This window comes from Rhinoderma darwinii, chromosome 9 (assembly GCF_050947455.1).
Source record: "Rhinoderma darwinii isolate aRhiDar2 chromosome 9, aRhiDar2.hap1, whole genome shotgun sequence".
In the NCBI taxonomy this organism is placed as follows: Eukaryota; Metazoa; Chordata; class Amphibia; order Anura; family Rhinodermatidae; genus Rhinoderma; species Rhinoderma darwinii.
The window spans coordinates 24,856,437-24,877,013 of NC_134695.1; the positions used below are offsets into that span (position 1 = coordinate 24,856,437).

At 40.4% G+C, this 20,577-nt stretch overlaps 1 protein-coding gene and 1 long non-coding RNA gene across 3 annotated transcripts in view; one reads left to right on the top strand and one right to left on the bottom strand.

The window, feature by feature from the left end:
• ACTN3 (actinin alpha 3) overlaps positions 1 to 20,577 on the top strand; it is a 71,103-nt gene that overhangs the window by 33,523 nt on the left and 17,003 nt on the right. The window contains exons 4-14 of the mRNA XM_075837392.1: positions 6,363 to 6,449; positions 7,125 to 7,212; positions 14,442 to 14,520; positions 15,872 to 15,953; positions 16,036 to 16,121; positions 16,252 to 16,344; positions 17,171 to 17,401; positions 18,604 to 18,751; positions 19,105 to 19,255; positions 19,617 to 19,725; positions 19,815 to 19,955. Coding sequence (XP_075693507.1) covers positions 6,363 to 6,449; positions 7,125 to 7,212; positions 14,442 to 14,520; positions 15,872 to 15,953; positions 16,036 to 16,121; positions 16,252 to 16,344; positions 17,171 to 17,401; positions 18,604 to 18,751; positions 19,105 to 19,255; positions 19,617 to 19,725; positions 19,815 to 19,955 — 1,295 coding nt within the window. The remainder of the gene's footprint in view (positions 1 to 6,362; positions 6,450 to 7,124; positions 7,213 to 14,441; positions 14,521 to 15,871; positions 15,954 to 16,035; positions 16,122 to 16,251; positions 16,345 to 17,170; positions 17,402 to 18,603; positions 18,752 to 19,104; positions 19,256 to 19,616; positions 19,726 to 19,814; positions 19,956 to 20,577) is intronic.
• Positions 14,814 to 20,577, bottom strand: part of LOC142660667 (uncharacterized) — a 38,269-nt gene continuing 32,505 nt past the window's right edge. For both annotated transcript variants that reach the window (XR_012850551.1, XR_012850552.1), the window contains exon 3: positions 14,814 to 17,399. This is a non-coding gene — a long non-coding RNA (uncharacterized LOC142660667). The remainder of the gene's footprint in view (positions 17,400 to 20,577) is intronic.

Genomic DNA, 20,577 nt, shown 5'->3' on the forward strand with positions numbered 1-20,577 from the left:
TTTTATATTTCTGTGTACAGAGCTGTGTAAGGCGACTTTTTGTACATGGAAAGATGTCGTTTTTATTAATACAATTTGGGGGAATGTCGGGCATTTCATTCACTTTTTATTCCATTTTTTTGTGGCGGTTGAAGTGGCAAAAAAACTGCATTTCAGACATTTTTACCTTTTTTCCCGCTACGGCGTTCACCATACATTGGATAAAAAATATTTATTTTTATAGTTCGGGCATTTTCAGATGCGGGGATACCTAATGTGTTTATGTTTGTTTATTTATTTTTACATGTGATCTAGGGAAAGGGGGTGATTAGAATTTTTTAATATTTTTTATTAAACTTTTTTTTCATTCTCTTTTTACTTATGTTTAGCCCCCTAGGGGGTTGAACCTGCCATCATTAGATCACTTATGCCATAGACTTCAATATCACAATATTGCCGTCTATGGCAAAATTAGTGCATTGCTATTGGGACCTGCCACAGGCAGGTCTCAATAGCAATCTTCCTCTAGCAGGGCTGGAAGTATTCAGAAGGCTCCCAGCTGCAAGAGGAATACACCGGCTCCGGCGATCTCAGCGCTCCGGTGCCGGTGACCAGCCCAGAAGTGAAAGGGGCCGTAAAAAACCCTCAGATGCCGGTGGTCACATCTGACACCGGCATCTGAGGGATTAAATGCTTGTGATCAGAAATTTTTGGCCCCCTGTAATACGCAATAGCCTGGAACAAAAGAAACATTCTCCTGGCAATACAACATTTTATCTTTTAGATAACTTGCAGCCGCATACTTTTAAAACATCATACATTTTCAAAAGGATATTTAGGCAGTCTTATGCTGACTCACAGCATCAACATACTACAACAACTGGGTTCGTAATGGCCGGGGTCTAGCCTTGAAATACTTCAGCACACTGTACCATCTGCCTGCATGTGTAAAAGCAAAAATAACAATTGTACTTCTTTATCCAGTAAAACAGAGAATAATATGTCTGCTAAGTCAATTATTGTAAACCAATAATAAACTGTGTGTGGGAGTAGAGTACAGTGGGGGTACATACATTTTCAAGACCCCGTGTCTCACTGTATATGTATTTTAATTCATTTGACTTAGCTTCAAAACATTACAACATCAAATCATATCATAACACATAAATATGTAACATAGCGCCACACATTCCAGCAGGCCATATTTGGTAACTTTTATCTTTTATGCAGACAAATTCAGCTTGCTGCAATATTTTACTCTCTGCGTTTTCAGGGACAGCAGGTCATGTATAAGACACATTCCTTTTCACAGATGAGAAAAAAATATAATCACAGGAGAGAGGTCACACAACCCCACCATTTCTTCCTTCTCCAAACTCATACATTGCTGGAAAATAAATTAAAAACTCCTGACTACATTTATAACTCTAAAATCTGACTTTACAGTTAACCCTAAGGGTATGTTCACACTGCCTATTTTCGACCGTTTTTCGGGCCGTAAACGCCCCAAAAGCGGCCAAAAATTCGGAAGCAGAACGCCTCCAAACATCTGCCCATTGATTTCAATGGGAAACACGGCGTTCTGTTCCGACAGGCCACGTAAAAAAACTGCCGTGAAAAAGAAGTGCAGGTCACTTCTTGGGACGTTTTTGGAGCCGTTTTTCATAGACTCTATAGGAAACAGCTCCAAAAACGGTCGTAAGAAACGCAGTGAAAATCACGAGTGGCTTAAAAAACGTCTGAAAATCAGGAACTGTATTCCCTTGAAAACAGCATGTGAACATACAATAATTATTTAACTCCATACTCAAGGCAAACCAAAAAGCCAGAAGCATTTACACCTTGTACTTAATTTTAATACACCACTTTACACAGTACCGCTGTTAAGAATGAGAGCATGCATAAGCTTGTACCAGCCTGCTTTTTTTTTTTTTACTTTTCTTCGACACACACTGCACACATGTCACATCACACCTGTTGACATGCTATCCCAGATTATTCACTGCAATGTACCTGGCTGCTCCGTATTCTTCACTCTTCCTGTCAAAATCTACACCTGTATTACATCTCTCTCACACCAACTTACTTGTAACCACCTGTAATCACTTACTCTGCCATTTTAAACTAGACCTAGTTAACTCAGTTAACTCTTCATCATTCAACAATCGCTTGTCCATCTCTCCACAAACATTTCTATTTATCACATGCAAACAACCATCTTCTGGCATGCCAGCCTTTTCAAACATTTTTTTTTCCACAGTTTGTTATAGTGTCTTTGTCTGCCCTGTTTATCATCATTTCTTTTGGCTGTATGCCACGGGATTCTGTTCCCCGTGTCGCTCTGTCCTCTGAATTTCTGACGGTACTACTGGTACTATCTACAGGACATCACCGAGGAATATCCAACTTCTCTGCCCCCGACTCTGCCACCGACGGACAGTCTGTCGCCATAGAACAGTTGTTTTACCGACGAACACTTGTGCCACCGATGGACACTTTCAGTACCACTCTACCTTTCTGCCACTGATGGACAGTCTGTGCCACTGACGGACACTTTTAGTATCACTAAGTCAGTAGTCTGTGACTCTCGCCAAGTCAGGCGTCCCCTATACTCAGCTCTCTCAGAACAAATGGGCAACAGGGTAACCTCTTCTTTGATCATTAACGATGTTACACAACAGCTAAATAACAAATGAAACACTACAACAGACCTATAACAATACACAAATCCAAACAGCACAGTTCATTGCAGGTTCATTCTACAAAGCAATCAACTTCCTCACCTTATACACAGACACTACCGAACCCTTGAAATTAGGTTACTTTATCAGCACAAGTTTTTTCACTGTCACTTTAAAACTCTCCAATCAATCGTCATTCACTCACTCCTCACAACTTTAACAATTCTCTCCTTAGCAGTTTCATTGCTGGCAAAAATTCTCTCATGCCCTTTATACCATAAACTCAAGACTTACACTTCTTCAACAACAACTCAAGATAACCGTACGCATCTGCAATCATTCATCACACAAGGAGTTTTTAACATACTTTTGGATTCATCTTTCATACCATTTCTGGATAAATTCCTGAGTCCCGGAGATGTGACGTCATGACATATAAATTCCAGTCCTGACAAAACATGAGTGAAAAAGGTTTGTGTAAGAATAAGCTTCTCACTTACCGTGTTTTTATAAAATATCACTGATGCATGGTCCAACCTTCAGTGACAGCTATCAGACGATTAATCTCCCGGGTTTTGGCACCAAAAACTGTTGACGCAATCATGGCCCAAAATATATTAGACTGAAAATTGTAATGGGTATGGCAACTGATACCCGCCCAGTGAATTTCTCCAGATCCTCATCATAGGTTATCGATATATCGCAGAAAAGGAAAACACAGAAACCATGCTTGTAAACTCAAATATTCTTCTCTGATGTTTATTGATCAAAACAATTACAATAATATCTTTCGAAAAGGAGTAGCTTGATTCCAGCCAATCGTTTATAATGTTTACAATGTGACGTTAATTTGGATTTGATTTAGCCAATAGCATACAATGACAATATGTTTTGTCCTGAACCAATCATAGGCTTAGAGGACATTTTAAATGTAAATCCATGATTTCCCCAAATATACCACGTCATAGATGCTAAGAGTCAAAACTACCCCCTCCCTTATATTAAACAGAACCATTTTCCAGACTCTCAAGGATAATAAGGCCTCATGCACACAAACGTATTTTTTCTCCTCCCGTAAATACTGGTGTAAATACGGGTCCTTGGTCACACGTATTCGACCCGTATTGCACCAGTATTTACGGACCCGTGTCCGTAAATACGGGTCCGGTGTCACCAGTATTCCACCCGTATTTACGGGCACGTTTTCGCTGCAATTGCACTGCACTAATCGGCAGCCCTTCTCTCTATCAGTGCAGGATAGAGAGAAGGGACAGCCCTTTCCGCAGTAAAAGTAAAAGAAATTCATACTTACCCGGCCGTTGTCTTGGTGACGCGTCCCACTTTCGACATCCAGCCCGACCTCTCTGGATGACGCGGCAGTCCATGAGACCGCTGCAGCCAATCACATGGACTGAAACGTCATCCCAGGAGGCCGGACTGGAGGAAGAAGCAGGGAGTTCTGGGTAGGTATTAACGTCTTTTTTTTTTTTTACAGGTTGATCTATATTGTGATCGGTAGTTTCTGTCCATGGTGCTGAAAGAGTTACTGCCGATCGTTTAACTCTTTCAGCACCCTGGACAGTGACTATCCCCTGACGTCGCCTAGCATGCTTGAGAAAGGTCCTGCTGGACTGAAATGTCGCATTTGTGGGTAAATAAAATTCCTATTTTTGGATGTGTTGCCTTGTTCCTTGAAAATTGTTGTATCTTGAGTAAAGTCCATCAATTTTCTGTCACTTGACAACCCCTTTAATATCCATGGTAGCCCTGCTATAGGCTTTGAAAATTGTGGCATGATCTTTTGGAGTGTCTCAATGTATAAATGCATTACAAGAGTACTAATTTGAGTAGGCAAAGATGGGACAGGAGCAACGTATACAGATTGAAAGACATGCGGAGGAGGCAGCAGAAAAGAATTTGCGTATACTTGTATACAGTTGGGTGACTGAGTGACCAGAAGACCTTATTTCTTTCTCAGTGAGTCTTTCTCTTGCGTACTGATCCGGCTAGGCACAGAAGACACAATGTTGAGACTGTGGGTGTAAAATACACAAGAAAGACTTTTGTGTCATTATTTAAATGGAATTCGATTACTGTAGTAACATACCATTTCAAGTGGATCAGCACCAATCAGTGTAAAACACAAGATTGCATGTAAAAAGAGTTAGAGCAGGGTGTGTGGGGAGGGTATATGTGAACATTCCACTATTAACTTCTTAATTCCCTGCCAACAGTTATAAAATGAGCTTGGTGTTAGAGTAATTGTATAAAATACAAATACATATAACAAGGATGTTACAGCTATGAAAACAATAGTACATTGAACAAAAACCTATAGCTGGCTAAAGCCTAGTCGTATAAATCAATATAATGTTTGTCAGCAATTGCCACACCCAGAAACTACATAATGTGAACGGGGAAAGAGAAGTTTGTTGGAGTGACACCTATGGATCAGTCAGGGAAACTACTTTGAGGTTGAGTGCACATCCACATGGGAAAAGATTTTTCAGGAATTGTTCCACTCCATGGCTGTCCAACCTCTGGGACCCGCACCTATCTCTAGAATGGGGTCCCCTAACCCTGTTCTACTGCTCTGTGATGTGGCTGAAGCATATAATTTCCGACCATGAAGAAGAAAACAGTGTATCTCGCTGAGCTTCGCTGTTTCCGCAACACCAATAGTAGTGAATGGCAGTTATGCAAACAGCGTAGCATGCGAGCTACGCTGTTTCCGTGACCACCATTCTGATCTATGGGACTTACGGAAACAGCACAGCTCAGCGAGCTATGCTATTTCTGTAATTCGTGGTTGGAAATCACGCGCTTCAGCCACAACTCAGAGCAGTAGAACAGGGTTTAGGGGGCCCTGTTCTAGAAATATCCTGTGGATATGTCATAAATGTCTCTGATGGGAAAACCCCTTTAATTTCATAGCGACACATACATTTTAATATTTTGTCAGATGGCCATTTCAAATATCTTAGCAGCTTAGAACAATAAACTTGGTCAAAGACAGTCCATTTTGGTCTTTGAAATCAGTGCAATTGATATACATACAATGTTGTATTTTTTTTAATATATTGTTTTCAGCAGTGATTTACTTGTTAATGGATTGAATTTATAGTGCTGTGAGGCATGGAACAGTTACCATTTAAAGAGAATCTATAATGGAAAAACATTGTGCAGCTTGGATCTCCATGACTCAGGAGCTGCTGCTCCTACGAAATACAAGCCTAATGCTCTGGACAGTTTTGCACCTTTTATCTACAGTATATGACAGCACTATTATAAAGGTGCCATCCTTACTGTTTGAAGGGGCTGCAGCCCTCTTCAGTGTTTACATTGGGATCTTTCCTGTTCATTCTTGCACACTCCATTACTTTTGTAGCATCTGTGCATAGTATTGCAGCGCTGGCCCACTTGAATAGGACAGTGCTGCAACACCTTGCATAGTCGCTAGGTAACAGCATTTTCAAGAATAAACAGCCTAAAACCCAAGGTAAACATTGAAAAGGCTGCAGCGCTGCGGCCCCTCCAAGCTGTGCAGCCCCTCAAAGCAGCTGGTTGGACCCTGCCCGATCTAATATTGATGGCCTATCCAAGTACAGGCCATCAATTTTGGATTTCAATTTTGAAACCCCGGATAGCCCCTCTAAATGTATAATAGTATTTACTAATTCATTGTGTTCTATTATTCCATAGAAATTGTTGATGGAAATTTGAAGATGACCTTGGGTATGATTTGGACAATTATCCTGCGTTTTGCTATTCAGGACATTTCTGTTGAAGGTAAATTTAATAGATTGCACTCTTTAAGTTTGACCAGTTTAGTTGATTGTATGATACTATTTTATATAGTCTTTTATTATGTGCTATATATTTAGTGTGTGCTTGGTTATGAGGTTCAAATCATGTAATAGTCACTTATACCACTGATCTTGATGCAAAATACTGACAGAAATACAGTCATGTAAAGGGGCCTTATGCACATTTCTGTTAGTTGTCCTTTTTCTTTAGGCCTCATGCACACTTCCGTCGGCCATTGTACGGCCGTTAATGATGTTTCCGTCAAACACGGGCCATACACGGATGGCATCCGTGTGCAGTGCGTTGTTTCACGGACCAAATTCAATGCAGAGGCCGAGGCTGTTCCGTCAAAAACGGGCAGGAGTAGGACCTGCACTACTTTTGACGGAACGGCCGCACGGTTCCGTTAAAACAACAGAAGTGGGCATTGCCCCATTGAAATGAATGTGTCAGGGTGCTATCAGTTGAAAAAACGGATAGCACCCTGACGAAAAAAAATGAAGTGGGCATGAGGCCTTAGTCCTTTTTCAGTTGTGCCAAGCCAGACATAGCCATCGAACAAATGCAGCTTGGGTTTTTCCTAACCCGAATAGCTCTTTGGCTCATCCACCTTGCTCATGTTTTATAACGTAATATACTCTTATTGTGCTCTTTCAGAAACATCTGCTAAGGAAGGATTGCTCCTCTGGTGTCAAAGGAAGACTGCTCCTTACAGGAATGTCAACGTGCAGAACTTCCACATCAGGTAATATAAGATGAAAGAATAGCAAATCTCAAATATTTTGCAGAAGTATGTACACGTGTGCCAAAATACAGCAACATATAAGGGTTGGTATTGTCATTTTGAAAGTTCTGCTGCACTACATCGTACACTCCATTCAGAAAAGTATAAATAGAAATGCAACATCACCTTATGTACATCAGGACTAATATATACATAGAATAGAGTGGTCCCATAGGAAAAAAAACAGCCCTCCTACCAGGATAGAAGGGCCTGGTGTTTGTTTCCCCTTTTTACGCCCTTTTAAATTCCCCTACCCCTTGTTTGGTAACAATTCAGAACCTCGGGAAATGGAAATACTGCACAGGGTCCCACCACTGAATAGCAAAGACAACCAGCCGCATATTTTGCCACTCTGGTACATAGCCCTTTGCATCAGGATCATGACACTATGTGCTCCTTTACTTGTAAAACTATTCTTCAATAGGAAACTTGCTTTGAGAAGTCTTTGGTCACACAGGGCAGTTTTTTTCTTAGCCAAAGCCAGAAAAGAATCTTAGGGAGATAACAGTATAAAAGTATGACTTCTGCTTCTCCACTGTTTGGATCCAACCCTGGTTTTGGCTGGAAAAACACATGAAAAAACGTCACCAAAACTGGCCTGGGTGAACGAGGCCCTTTAGGTAACTTGGCACGAACCACCCTAAATGCTGTAGCAATACATTAATGATTATTGAATGCTTATTTCATGTATATTTATTGAATCAATGCTTATGGCTCATTGTATCTACATATATATACACACACATATAATTAACTGTTTTGGAACTTCCACACAAATTTTGAGTAATTTTACCTCACTACAGAGCGACAGATTTACAAGGTGCCAAGACTCTAAACTCTTTACACATTCTCCAATCCCAATACCCAGGATCAAAGACAGCTTCAATTCCTGTCCTTACGTTATGTGACTTTGGCTGCTGTAATAAGCTCTGCCTCATTCGGACAACCCTCTCTGGAATCTGCTTATGAGAGGAATTTACAGAGTGCATCTGCTGACATCAGTCAGGACGACTATTTTTATCCCACGGTGTAGCTAACATGTTTCTCCTTATGTCAGGGATGGCAGAAAACAAGTAACATACACTGAAATATTCACAGCCCAAAATTGCCGGTTGAGTCTAAGAGCCAGCCAGCACTAGTATATTCCTAGCATGTCAGTGAATAGAGCGTTCTTGAGGAACATAATTAGCATTCAGATTACTGTGTCTAAGTAAAGGGTTCTGTGTCTTCATCATGTGAGATATCTCACCCATTAAATATTATGTTGGAACACAGATTTTTTTCTGGCATCTTAAAATTAATTTAAAAAAAAAAAGCATTTTAAAGCCCCAGCATTTTTTTTAAATGTAACAGCGATTTTTATGGAATTTTTTGTAGCATTTTTGTTGGCGTTTTTTATTTAGTCTAATTTTTTTCTACATGCAGAAAATAATAAGCAAAACACTGTGTGTGAAACCAGCCTAAACATGAAGATTATTTTTTGTTATCGTAATAACATGTAGGTTGCTCTATATTATGATGTAAATATATGTAGAATTCATTTATTGTCTCCTTGTTCTATCATGAGATATCATGGCTGCATTTTGTAAATGACAATGTCAAAATGAGGATGTAGTAGAGGAGCCTTATTGTTCTGTAATGTTACTCACTATATTACTCACCTATATCTGCACGCTGTGGAAAACTGACAATGCAGCCCTTGCTACAGAAGCAGGACTGTAAGGCTGGACTCACACGAACGTGTCAGTTTCCCGTCAGCAAAAAACACATCATTTTTCCTGCGTTACAATTCCGTGTACCATTAATGTGTGTTCCGTGTGGCATCAGTTTTTTATGTCAGTGTTGGTGCAATTTTCTTTTTTCTATGCATTTTTTTGAGCAACTGTTGCGTGAATCACGGACAGCACACGGATGATGTGCATGTGCTGTCCATGATTTTCACGCTTTCATTGACTTCATTTAGTGCGTGGTGTGTAAAACGCACCAAAATAGGACATGCAGTGAGTTTCACGCAACGGACACACGCTGTGTGAAAAACAACGCAGGTCTGAATACGCCCATTGAATTTCTTAAGTCTGTGTGGTGTCCGTGAAAAAAACGGACAACACATGGACGTGAAATGCGCTTGTCTGAATAAGGCCTAAGTGTGTATTCACATGGTGCATTGTTGTTGCGGTTTTTGCTGCATTGCGATACAGTCTTTCGTGCGGAACTTCCGCTGCAAAAAGCAGCGGTAGAAAAGAAACCAGTCACATGGGATGTAACGGTTTTCAAAATCTCATTTATTTTGCTACTACTGTAAATCCTGCAGCATTTACACTTCGTGGGAACCCGGCCTAAGGCCACTTTCACATGGCAGTATTTTGGTCAGTATCTTGCGTCAGTATTTGAAAGCCAAAACAAGGAGTGGATCCAAAATACGGAAGGCTTGGTTCACACCTGCGTTGTGACATTCTGTTGTTCTGCTCCGTCAAAAGAGAAGAACAAGGCAATAACGGAAGCAACGGTTCCGTTGCACAACGGACACCGCCGGCAGCTGAGGGAACACATTGGCTTCAATGGGTTTCATTGGCTTTCTGTCAGGTGTCCGTGATTTTACCGGACACCACTGTCTCCGGTAATCTCTGCCGGATCTGTGATAAAAGCCCCTAACGGAGCCCACAACGTAGATGTGAACGAAGCCTTGTGTTTTTTTGCTTGTCTCCCAAAAGTAAATCAATACAAAATGAAAGGCCATATAGTGTAAATACCCAAATATGGCAACTGGTCCTGCATCAAAAAACAAATAGTTGCATTGATACAAAAATATATATCAGGTATTATTGGTCCTAAAGGACAATAATTGAAATCTAAGCAAGAGTGATGGGATGCTAGAAAAGAAAGGTTAGATTTAAAAGCAGACCCAATCTATTTGTGCACACAATATGACCTTCTTTATTAACCCCTTAAAAATTTAGCCAATTTTGGCCTTAAAGGGAATGTGTCGCTAGAAATTATTATTTTTTTTTTAGTTAAACAATTATTATTTAAGTGATTACACATTGTTTTAATTTTTTTACATTTTTTCACAAGTCAGGAAATATTATAAATTAGATTCTAATTTATAACATTTCCATGTGCTGGCCACTAGAGGGAGCAGTTCCCAAAATTGCAGCATGGTCAATGTGGTAAAGCAACCTCATTGCTTTATGCTGCAAATTTGGGGTAGACACACTCTCTCTAGTGTCCTCACACAATCCCCCCTCCCTTCTTCTAGCTAGTGCCAGGAGAAGGAGGGGGTTGAATCTTCAAACCTCCTACACTGGGTGCCGCCATTTTCTGAGCGACTACACAGTGTAGGAGGATTAGATACAGTGCTCAGTAGACAGTATAATACGAACATACACGAACATAATACACGCATCACATACACAAACATAAATTACCTTCTCCTGCCGCTGCCGCCACCTCTGATCCTATTCCTTGCGCCTTCGCTTCCTTGAACATATGGCCGGAAGCCGCGGCCGGAAGTCGTCATCTTACTGTCCGGAAGTAGCTTCCGGTCCACATGAAAATGGCGCCGGATTTCGCTCTGCGAACGAGCTTCGTTTTGGTCTGTGTGGGAGCGGCGCATGCGCCGTTCCCACACAGACGGCGTAAGACACAGAATGGAACGGCTCCCGTTCGCATGCTCTATGGGGTTGTATGTGCCGTATTCCATCTCTGTATGTGTCGTTAATCGACACATACAGAGATGAAAAAAAAATGGCAGCCCCATAGAGAAGTAAAAGTAAGAACAAAGTAAAAAGCAGAACACGAGAACATGAATAAATAAAATGTATGTTAATATCATATTAAAAGCAATATGATAAAAAAAATAATAATTTCATGACACCTTCCCTTTAAAGGTAACCTATCATGCACATTATGCTGCCCTCACTGAGTGCAGAATAATGTAGTGACAGACCCATGATTTCAGCGAGTCTGTCACTTATTTGCTTAAAGTGTAACTAAACTTTTAAAAAAACTTTTGAAATGTCATAGTGACATGTCAAAAGTTTTGATCGGTGGGGTTCCTGAGACCCTGAGACCCCCACTGACCACTGAGATCCCTACCGATCGAAAAAACTAAGTAGCAGAAGCGCTCGGGTGAGCTTTGTACCGTTTAGTTTCTGGTCGGCTTTCCTTGGAATGCGAGTGGTGTACAGGCTCCATAGAAAGTCTATGGGTCCATACACCTGTCACTCGGCTTTCTGTGGAAAGCTGATTAGAAACAAAGAGACATACCATAACTGATTTAATGAGCCATTCGAAGTTTCACTGGATCGGTCATGTGTACTTACATTAATACCATTTTGGGGTACATATGACTAGTTGATCACTTTTTCCTTTTTTTGTGAGGCGGGATGAACATAAAAACCACAATTTTCAGTTTGTTTACGCGAAAAGTTTTTTTACTTTTTACTTTCAAACTATTCTTTAACTTTATTTTACAAAATTTATTAATCTCACAAGGAATCTTGAACATGCGATTCTTTTGATCGCTTAACAAAAAAACATAAAACTATTCTGACAGGCAGCCTATTAGGCAGTGCCTCTTGCAAGTCCTAATAGCTTACATCCATGGCAGACATGGGGGCCTTTTTAAAGAGGCTCTGTCACCACATTATAAGTGCCCTATCTCCTACATAAGGAGATGGGCACTGTAATGTAGGTGACAGCAGTGCTTTTTGTTTAAAAAAACGATCTGTTTTCACCACTTTATTAGCGATTTTAGATTTATGCTAATGAGTTGCTTAATGCCCAAGTGGGGGTGTTTTTACTTTAGACCAAGTGGGCGTTGTACAGAGGAGTCTATGACGCTGACCAATCAGTGTCATGCACTCCTCTCCATTCATTACCTCAGCACATAGGGATCCTTTTAGATCACTATGTGCTGTCTTATACTAACACATTAACAATACTGAAGTGTTTAGACAGTGAATAGACATTCCACGGGATGTCTATTCACAATCTCTGCACTTCGTTACTCTGTCTGTGGTAGTTACAGCAGAGGAAGCATAATCTCGTTGTAACCTGCCATCTACAGTGTAATCTCGCGATATTACGCTTCCTATGCTGTAACTACCACAGACAGAGTAACGAAGTGCAGAGATTGTGAATAGACATCCCGTGGAATGTCTGTTCCCTGTCTAAACACTTCAGTATCGTTAATGTGTTAGTATAAGGCTGGGTTCACATGACCATGTTACGTCCGTAATAAACGGAACGTATTTCGGCCGGAAGTCCCGGACCGAACACAGTGCATGGAGCCGGGCTCCTAGCATCATAGTTATGTACGATGCTAGGAGTCCCTGCCTCGCTGCAGGACAACTGTCCCGTACTGTAATCATGTTTTCAGTATGGGACAGTAGTTCCACGGAGAGGCAGGGACTCCTAGCATCGTACATAACTATGATGCTAGGAGCCCGGCTCCCTGCACTGTGTTCGGTCCGGGACTTTCGGCCGAAATATGTTCCGTCCATTACGGACGTAACATGGTCGTGTGAACCCAGCCTAAGACAGCACATAGCGATCTAAAAGGATCCCTATGTGCTGAGGTAATGAATGGAGAGGAGTGCATGACGCTGATTGGTCAGCGTCATACACTCTCCTGTACAACGCCCACTTGGTCTAAAGTAAAAACACGCCCACTTGGGCATTAAGCAACTCATTAGCATAAATCTAAAATCGTTAATAAAGTGGTGAAAACAGATAGTTTTTTTTTAAAATAAAAAGCATTACTGTCACCTACATAATAGCGCCGATCTCCTTGTGTAGGAGATAGGGCACTTATAATGTGGTGACAGAGCCTCTTTAAGTGCCCTGCTGCCATGGCAACCCTTCAGCACCATGTGTTCATGTCACATTCGATGGGCTGACAGAGGGAACCGTCTCCCTCTCAACCTCATTAGAAGCCACGATTGCTGTTGAACACAGCCTCCAAGGAGGAGGGTAAAGTGGCTGGGATCAAAGGTAGCTCCAATCTCGGCCGCTGCAGTATGGTGTCAGGTATATGTTACAACTGACACACACTGCTCATGCGCCGTACATGTATGACACTGTGCGTTAATGTTGGCGGATCTAGCTTAGCCATACATTACATGGAATTCAAGTTAAAGAGGCTCTGTCACCACATTATAAGTGCCCTATCTTTGCATAATGTGATCGGCGCTGTAATGTAGATTACAGCAGTGTTTTTTATTTCGAAAAACTATCTATTTTCATCAAGTTATAACCTATTTTAGCTTTATTCTAATTACTTTCTTAATAGACAACTGGGCGTGTTTTTACTTTTGACCAAGTGGGCGTTGTGGAGAGAAGTGTATGACGCTGACCAATCAGCGTCATACACTTCTCTCCATTAATTTACTCTGCACATAGTGATCCTGCGTTGTTCACTATGTGCAGCCACATACACCCACAATAACGTTACTGAAGCGTCTTGACAGTAAATAGACATCGTGTCCAGCCCGGACGGGATGTCTATTCACAATACAGACACTTCGGTAACGTTTGTGTGGGACTTACAGCACAGCAAGCGTAATCTCGCGATATCTTGCTGTAAATGACAGCACAGTGTGATCTCGATGTGCTGTGTGAGTAAGTCACACACAAACGTTACCAAAGTGTCGGGATTGTGAATAGACATCCCGTCCTGGCTCGACGCGATGTCTATTTACTGTCAAGACACTTCAGTAACGTTAATGTCTGAGTATGTGGCTGCACATAATGAACAACGCAGGATCACTATGTGCAGAGTAAATTAATGGAGAGAAGTGTATGACGCGGATTGGTTACTCAAAAGTAAAAACACGCCCAGTTGTCTATTAAGAAAGTAATTAGCATAAAGCTAAAATAGGTCATAAAATAGATCGTTTTTCGAAATAAAAAGCACTGCTGTAATCTAAATTACGGCGCCGATCACATTATGTACAAGATAGGGCACTGTAATCTACATTACAGAGCCTCTTTAAGAAATGTCACCATAGCTCTGGAGAAAGTTCCTGTGTATTTTCTGTAATTTAAAATACCCTTCTAAAGTCCTGCCCATTCCCTAAATTCACCAGTGAGAGCTGTATAAATCACTTACATCCTCTGTCCAAGGTTTCTTATACCTCAAAAGTATATTCATCACTGTTCTCTTTCTCTTGTTTTTATCTTGTGTAAAGCTGGAAGGATGGCCTTGCACTGTGCGCTCTCATCCATAGACACAGACCTGACCTCATTGACTACTCCAAACTGAGAAAGGTACTGAAAGCTCTGACTCAACTTATCATTATTGAGGGAATTAACATCCAATGTTGCAAACGTGTTCCTGCTGGTCTTTCACTAGACTTTATGTAAATCTGAATTATACTGAATCTTTCTCTTTACCGTACGGGGTTTTTCATTTTTACATAAATTTGCTATTGTATAATGTTATATAACTTAAGTATATACTTTGTGTTTCAAGTCTCTACTATTTATATAAAAATGAGCATGCAATCACGGAATAAAAACATTTATTGTATACATTAAGTGGCTGCCCTGACATAGTCCTGCTCACCCAGCTGGATTTTCCATTTCAACAGTATGTCCACCTTTAGTCACCATTTTCCAAGTTGAGTTAAAAAGTTGAGTAACTTTGTAATTACATTGCATTACTTATCTTGTACTAATCCTGATTTACAGCTCATATTATATCCTACAGCTGTACTGACAATTCTGCTGGTTGTCAGTGGAAACAACAAGCTTGTCACCAGACACATCCCTAAAAGCTTAGCCGAACTCATATAAATCAGTGGAAAAAAATAGCTTTCCCAGCCTCAGATAACTGTACAGTGTCTGTACAAAGATGACCCTACCAGAATGCAAATCACTAGAGCAAGCTCTGAACAGACATATCTTTAAAGTGGTTTTCCCATAATCAATATTTATCACCTATCCATATCTGATGGTGGAGGTCCGCCCACTTGGGCCCCCACCGATCCTGAGAACGCGCTTACCTGGCCATCTCTGTGCGACCAATATAAATAGAGCGGTACTGTGAATACTCGGCACCATTTTTATTGGGCTGCCTAGTGCTATCTTCGGCAGCCACATGCAAATAAACGGAGTGGTGGCCAAGCATGCGCAGTACCGCTCCACTCATATAGGGAGCAAAAGGATGGGCAGGTAAGGCCATTCTTGGGATAGATGGGGGTCCCAGTAGTCAGACCTGTGGATAGGTTATAAATACTGACTATGGGAAAACCCCTTTAAGCTTTATTTAGATACAAATCAGAAAAACCCATTTAATATGGACAATCCATGGGTGGAATTTTGTTCTTCAATATGTATATATTACTCAGTATGTATTGCTTTCATTTGTTAGGCCTTTCTTGCCCATACTGTATCTTTCTGAGCTTCCAATTTTACATGGAGGCACAAAGATATATTTTTTAATATATTCTGTGAAAATCCGGGACTCTGGTTTGCTGCTGTACAGGGTCCGTTCAGATGACAATGCTGCGTGCACGAGAACTTGCAGGGAGGATTTACATTTGTGAATATTTTGATACATTATTTTGCACATTTTTTGTTTTATGAATACATTCGTTTTAATTAACAATACTTATAGGATGACCCCATTGGTAACTTGAACACTGCCTTTGAAGTAGCAGAAAAGTTTCTGGATATCCCCAAGATGTTGGACGCAGAAGGTGTGTGATTTATAAATAATATTGGTGTGGCATAAAATAGCTGCATGTGACACTATACATTAACAGTTATTCTTTTCTTCAGATATTGTTAATACACCCAAACCAGATGAGAAGGCAATTATGACATATGTGTCCTGCTTCTACCATGCATTTGCTGGAGCTGAGCAGGTGACAATAACATATTTTCTAAAATTAGAATCAACAAAATATATATCCTTTCTACAATGCGTGTGTCTATTGATAGTATTTTGATGTGCAAGTCAACATTTCACCTAAATATATCTTTTTTTTCCCACAGGCTGAGACTGCAGCAAATAGGATCTGTAAGGTTCTTGCAGTGAACCAGGAAAATGAAAAGTTAATGGAAGAATATGAAAAGTTAGCAAGTGAGGTTAGTTTATCAATTCAGTTTAATGCTGCTGCTATACTTGACTTTTGTTTTCTCATTCCAAAAAAAAACATTTATTATTGTTGTTAAAGTAAAAATCCAGACACTTCACAATGATTTTTCGTCTGCCCTATAGGACACCAGTAGGGCACCGGTGATAATAAGAAAAAATATTTAAAAAAATGAAGAGTTCCATGCAATAATACGTTGGTCTTGATAAGCCCAGGACGAATTGTTTTTAATTATATTTTTTTACATTTTTCCCATCCTGAGAGGAGCTTAGTTTTTGTATTGTTGTAATCTCAACTGACACCTATGTAGAAAAAAGTGCATAAGTTCCAAAGTAGCTACCCATCCGGTGGCTATGGGACCCATCAGGTGGAGGGGCCAAGTTCAGGTGTTCTTATGGGTAAAGGGAATTTCATAGACACTGCAACATTACCAAACAAATTAAAATAAAATAGACCAGGGAAAGCGTCCGCCAACCCTCTCTCCTACAAAGGATGAGAAGCTGGGTGGGTGAAAAAGTATTGGGGAACTTTTTACCTAAAATGAGCCAAAACATGGAAAAGACTGCATTGTTTATTTTGCTTTAGCGCCCCCTCTTATCTATGTATGCCCCTGGTTATAGAGATCCTAAATATTTGGCTGGTAAATTTTATGGCTTGAAAAAATCTGTGTAATGAAATAACAGCTTAAATTGTAGAAAATATGCCATAACTGCACATAACAGGGAGAATAAAGTCTTTACAATGGCATTCTTATTCTTACAAAAGCATTGCCATTATAGTATTACTATTCTAAACATAACTTTCGTTATATACTTTAGCTCCTGGAATGGATCCGCCGCACTATCCCATGGTTGGAAAACAGAAGCCCTGAAAAATCAATGGGTGCCATGCAGAAGAAACTGGAGGACTTCAGAGATTATAGAAGGGTCCACAAGCCACCTCGTGTTCAGGAGAAGTGCCAGCTGGAAATTAATTTTAACACCCTGCAAACCAAGTTGAGGCTAAGCAACCGTCCTGCTTTTATGCCATCCGAGGGCAAGATGGTTTCTGTAAGTATAATGAAAAACAGAATAAAATGATTAGGTGTCTTCCTTGCTGTAATCTGCTGCCCACCCCATGTTGTTAAGAAAAATACATCTCTAGTTAAAGAGCAGAGATGATGAACTGCAGAAAGTGGAGATGTGTCTTTTCACTGCCTGTCCATGGAAGGAGAGGGGGAGCAGGAGGAGGGAGCACGGAGAGAAAGACACAGACATAGACACGGTGGCCATAGAAGTCTATGTAGAGGGGAGGGAGGAACAGAGGAGACAGGGACGCTGGACATAGAAGTCTATGGAGAGGAGAGGGGCAAGCAGGAGGAGGGATGAGAGAAAGTAAGGTACGGACAAGCTGCTGTCCATAGATGTCTATGGAGAGGGGGAAGCAGTAGGAGGGAGCAGGGAGAGAGAGAAACACAGACAGAAAGAAACTATTGGACCCTAGTACATGATGGGTACAAATCGACATATTATTCAACACAAATTGCCAAAAGGCAAAAAAAAAACAGAAACATAACTTTTATAGCTGACCCTATGGCCAGAGATAGATTAAAATTGAATGTGAGTCCCTAGACTAATAGATATAGAGCTATACAACATTGGTGGTTCTGCTAATTGTAGCATTACCACATTCAGTACTCAGTGCAAAAGTAGTGCTTACAATTGCGGCTACAGTCTGCAATAGAAATAATTGCCAATTCTAGGAGTATCACATTGAGATTAAAATCACAGAACATAGCCCCCCCCAGACAGCGTGTCTGTAGAAGTTTTTGAAGACATGAGAGAAGGAGGTAGGTAGAGCAGAGAGAGATAGACACAGACAGACATGCTGCAGCTTCTGGTAAGAGTTATATGTCACTGCAGTGCTGGATTCTCAGTTACACTGCTCAGTACTGTTGTATAATCTCTTTCATGCTGCTGCAGCTTCTATATATGTGAAAGATAGAGAAAGAAGAGAAGGATTCTCCTCTTCTTTGAGTGCAGTGTATAGAAAATATGATAGCAGTAAAGCCTCCAGAGGGGAAAACTGCAAAAAAAATGCAGAATACAAGTCATATATTGGCCAGAAATAGTGTTATTCCGCATGTACACACATATCATATGACAGCTTATTCTGAAAAGTCACCTGAATAGTTAGGTATGCTTTAAATATCTGAATTTTTTATTTCGTGCTTGTTTGAAAACAAATCATTAATTAACATATTTTACATCAGGATATTGCCAATGCCTGGAAAGGTCTGGAGCAAGTAGAAAAGGGTTATGAAGAGTGGCTTCTCTTAGAAATCAGGAGACTGGAAAGACTGGAACATCTGGCTGAAAAGTTTAGACAGAAGGCCACTCTTCATGAGTCCTGGACCGGAGGTAGGTGGACAAGGATAACTGCTCAATCTAATGATAGACTCAATCATTACCAGCAGATCCTATTAACATGCTATTATATGTGTATGTCAAGAAAACCTCTTTATTATTGCTGATAATGACCATATTGTACAGTACACAGATGGAAGAGGTATGCCAAATGCCATGGGGTGAGCGCCCGCTGACTGCCAGTTGCCTACCACTGATATAAAGAGATGCGATGTATCATTTCATTTACTCCATTTTATATTCTTAATTATTTTTTCCAAATGACTCAACAGACACATAACTGCAGCTAAGTAGCTCAATCAGACTGGACACTTGATGCTTTTCTTCTTTTATCTACCCTTTTGCAGGAAAGGAAGAACTGCTGTCTCAGAGAGATTATGAATCGGCTTCTCTCATGGAGATCAGAGCCATTGTGCGCAAGCATGAAGCCTTTGAGAGTGATCTGGCTGCCCACCAGGACCGTGTAGAACAGATCGCTGCCATTGCTCAAGAGCTGAAGTGAGTTTAGTAAATTAACTTACAGTTTACAAATGACTAAATTGTGAGACAAATTGTGTTATTGTAGGAAGGACAAAGATCAATGTTCATTGGAAATTATGTATATCATTCTTAAGTATATGTACTTTATCAAGAAAAAGTGAGATACGCACATTAATATGCTATTTATTCCAATATTCTTTTATTTTTATTTAATTTTAAGATTTGTGTCAAGCTAAAGTTGGACCTTCCATTCCAGCAGACATTCTGTGGTTAATCAGTTCCATGTATTCATTTAATGAAGAAATATACCTTGGCAGTCTCTTGTTGCTTCAGTAAATCCTGCTCTAGAAAAATCTAATAATGTTCTATGCCCCCACAGTGAGCTTGACTACCATGATGCTGCTGCTGTCAATAGCCGTTGTCAGGCAATCTGTGACCAGTGGGACACTCTTGGTACCCTCACACAAAAGAGGAGAGATGCTCTTGAGGTAGAATAACTGATAAATAAAAATATAGCTGATAATGATATCTGGTAAGCAAATACAATTAAAAATGATTATATAATGTTTCTTCCCAGCGTGTAGAGAAGCTCTTGGAAACCATCGACCAGCTTTATCTTGAGTTTGCCAAGAGAGCAGCTCCATTTAACAACTGGATGGATGGAGCTACAGAGGACCTGCAAGATATGTTCATTGTACACAGTATTGAAGAAATCCAGGTAAGCAAAAATAACCTTATACCAGGCACAGCCTAGAAATCTGAAAAGAGGACTGTCCTGGAATGCAGAACAGATTGGTTCCAATAGAAACTAGCAGCAAACATCTCACTGTAGCTCAGGACTATAAAACAAGCTGGAACAGATCGCTCACCCAATATTGTATGTAGATTATATGTATATGGATAAGTATGTGTGTAAACTGTAAAGTGAGGTTCAAATGTGAACGTACCCTAATGTAATGTAAATGTTATGACAGTTGCTGTTATTAGACAGTTAAGGTATTAAAATGGTAATTTTATGCACGTCAGTGTCTCCTAAGACAACGTGGACAAACAAGAATTGTAGCTCAAAAGAGAGAGGCGTTTCTGACAGAATCCATAGTTGACCTGAGCAACAAGGCCAGTTTTTTGTTTCTGACAGTTTTGATGAGTTAGGCCATTTATGTTCCCTTTTCTGTCTCAGGCCATTTGTTTGGCATAGATATGAAATTGAAAATGGCAAAAGCACCTGCACCATATTTATGAAGCATCTAGCCGCCATTTTTCCTCATGTCTAACATTACTTAGCTTAGGGGTGTAGCATCATTTGTATTAAACACGTGCCGAAACATCCTACATACCGA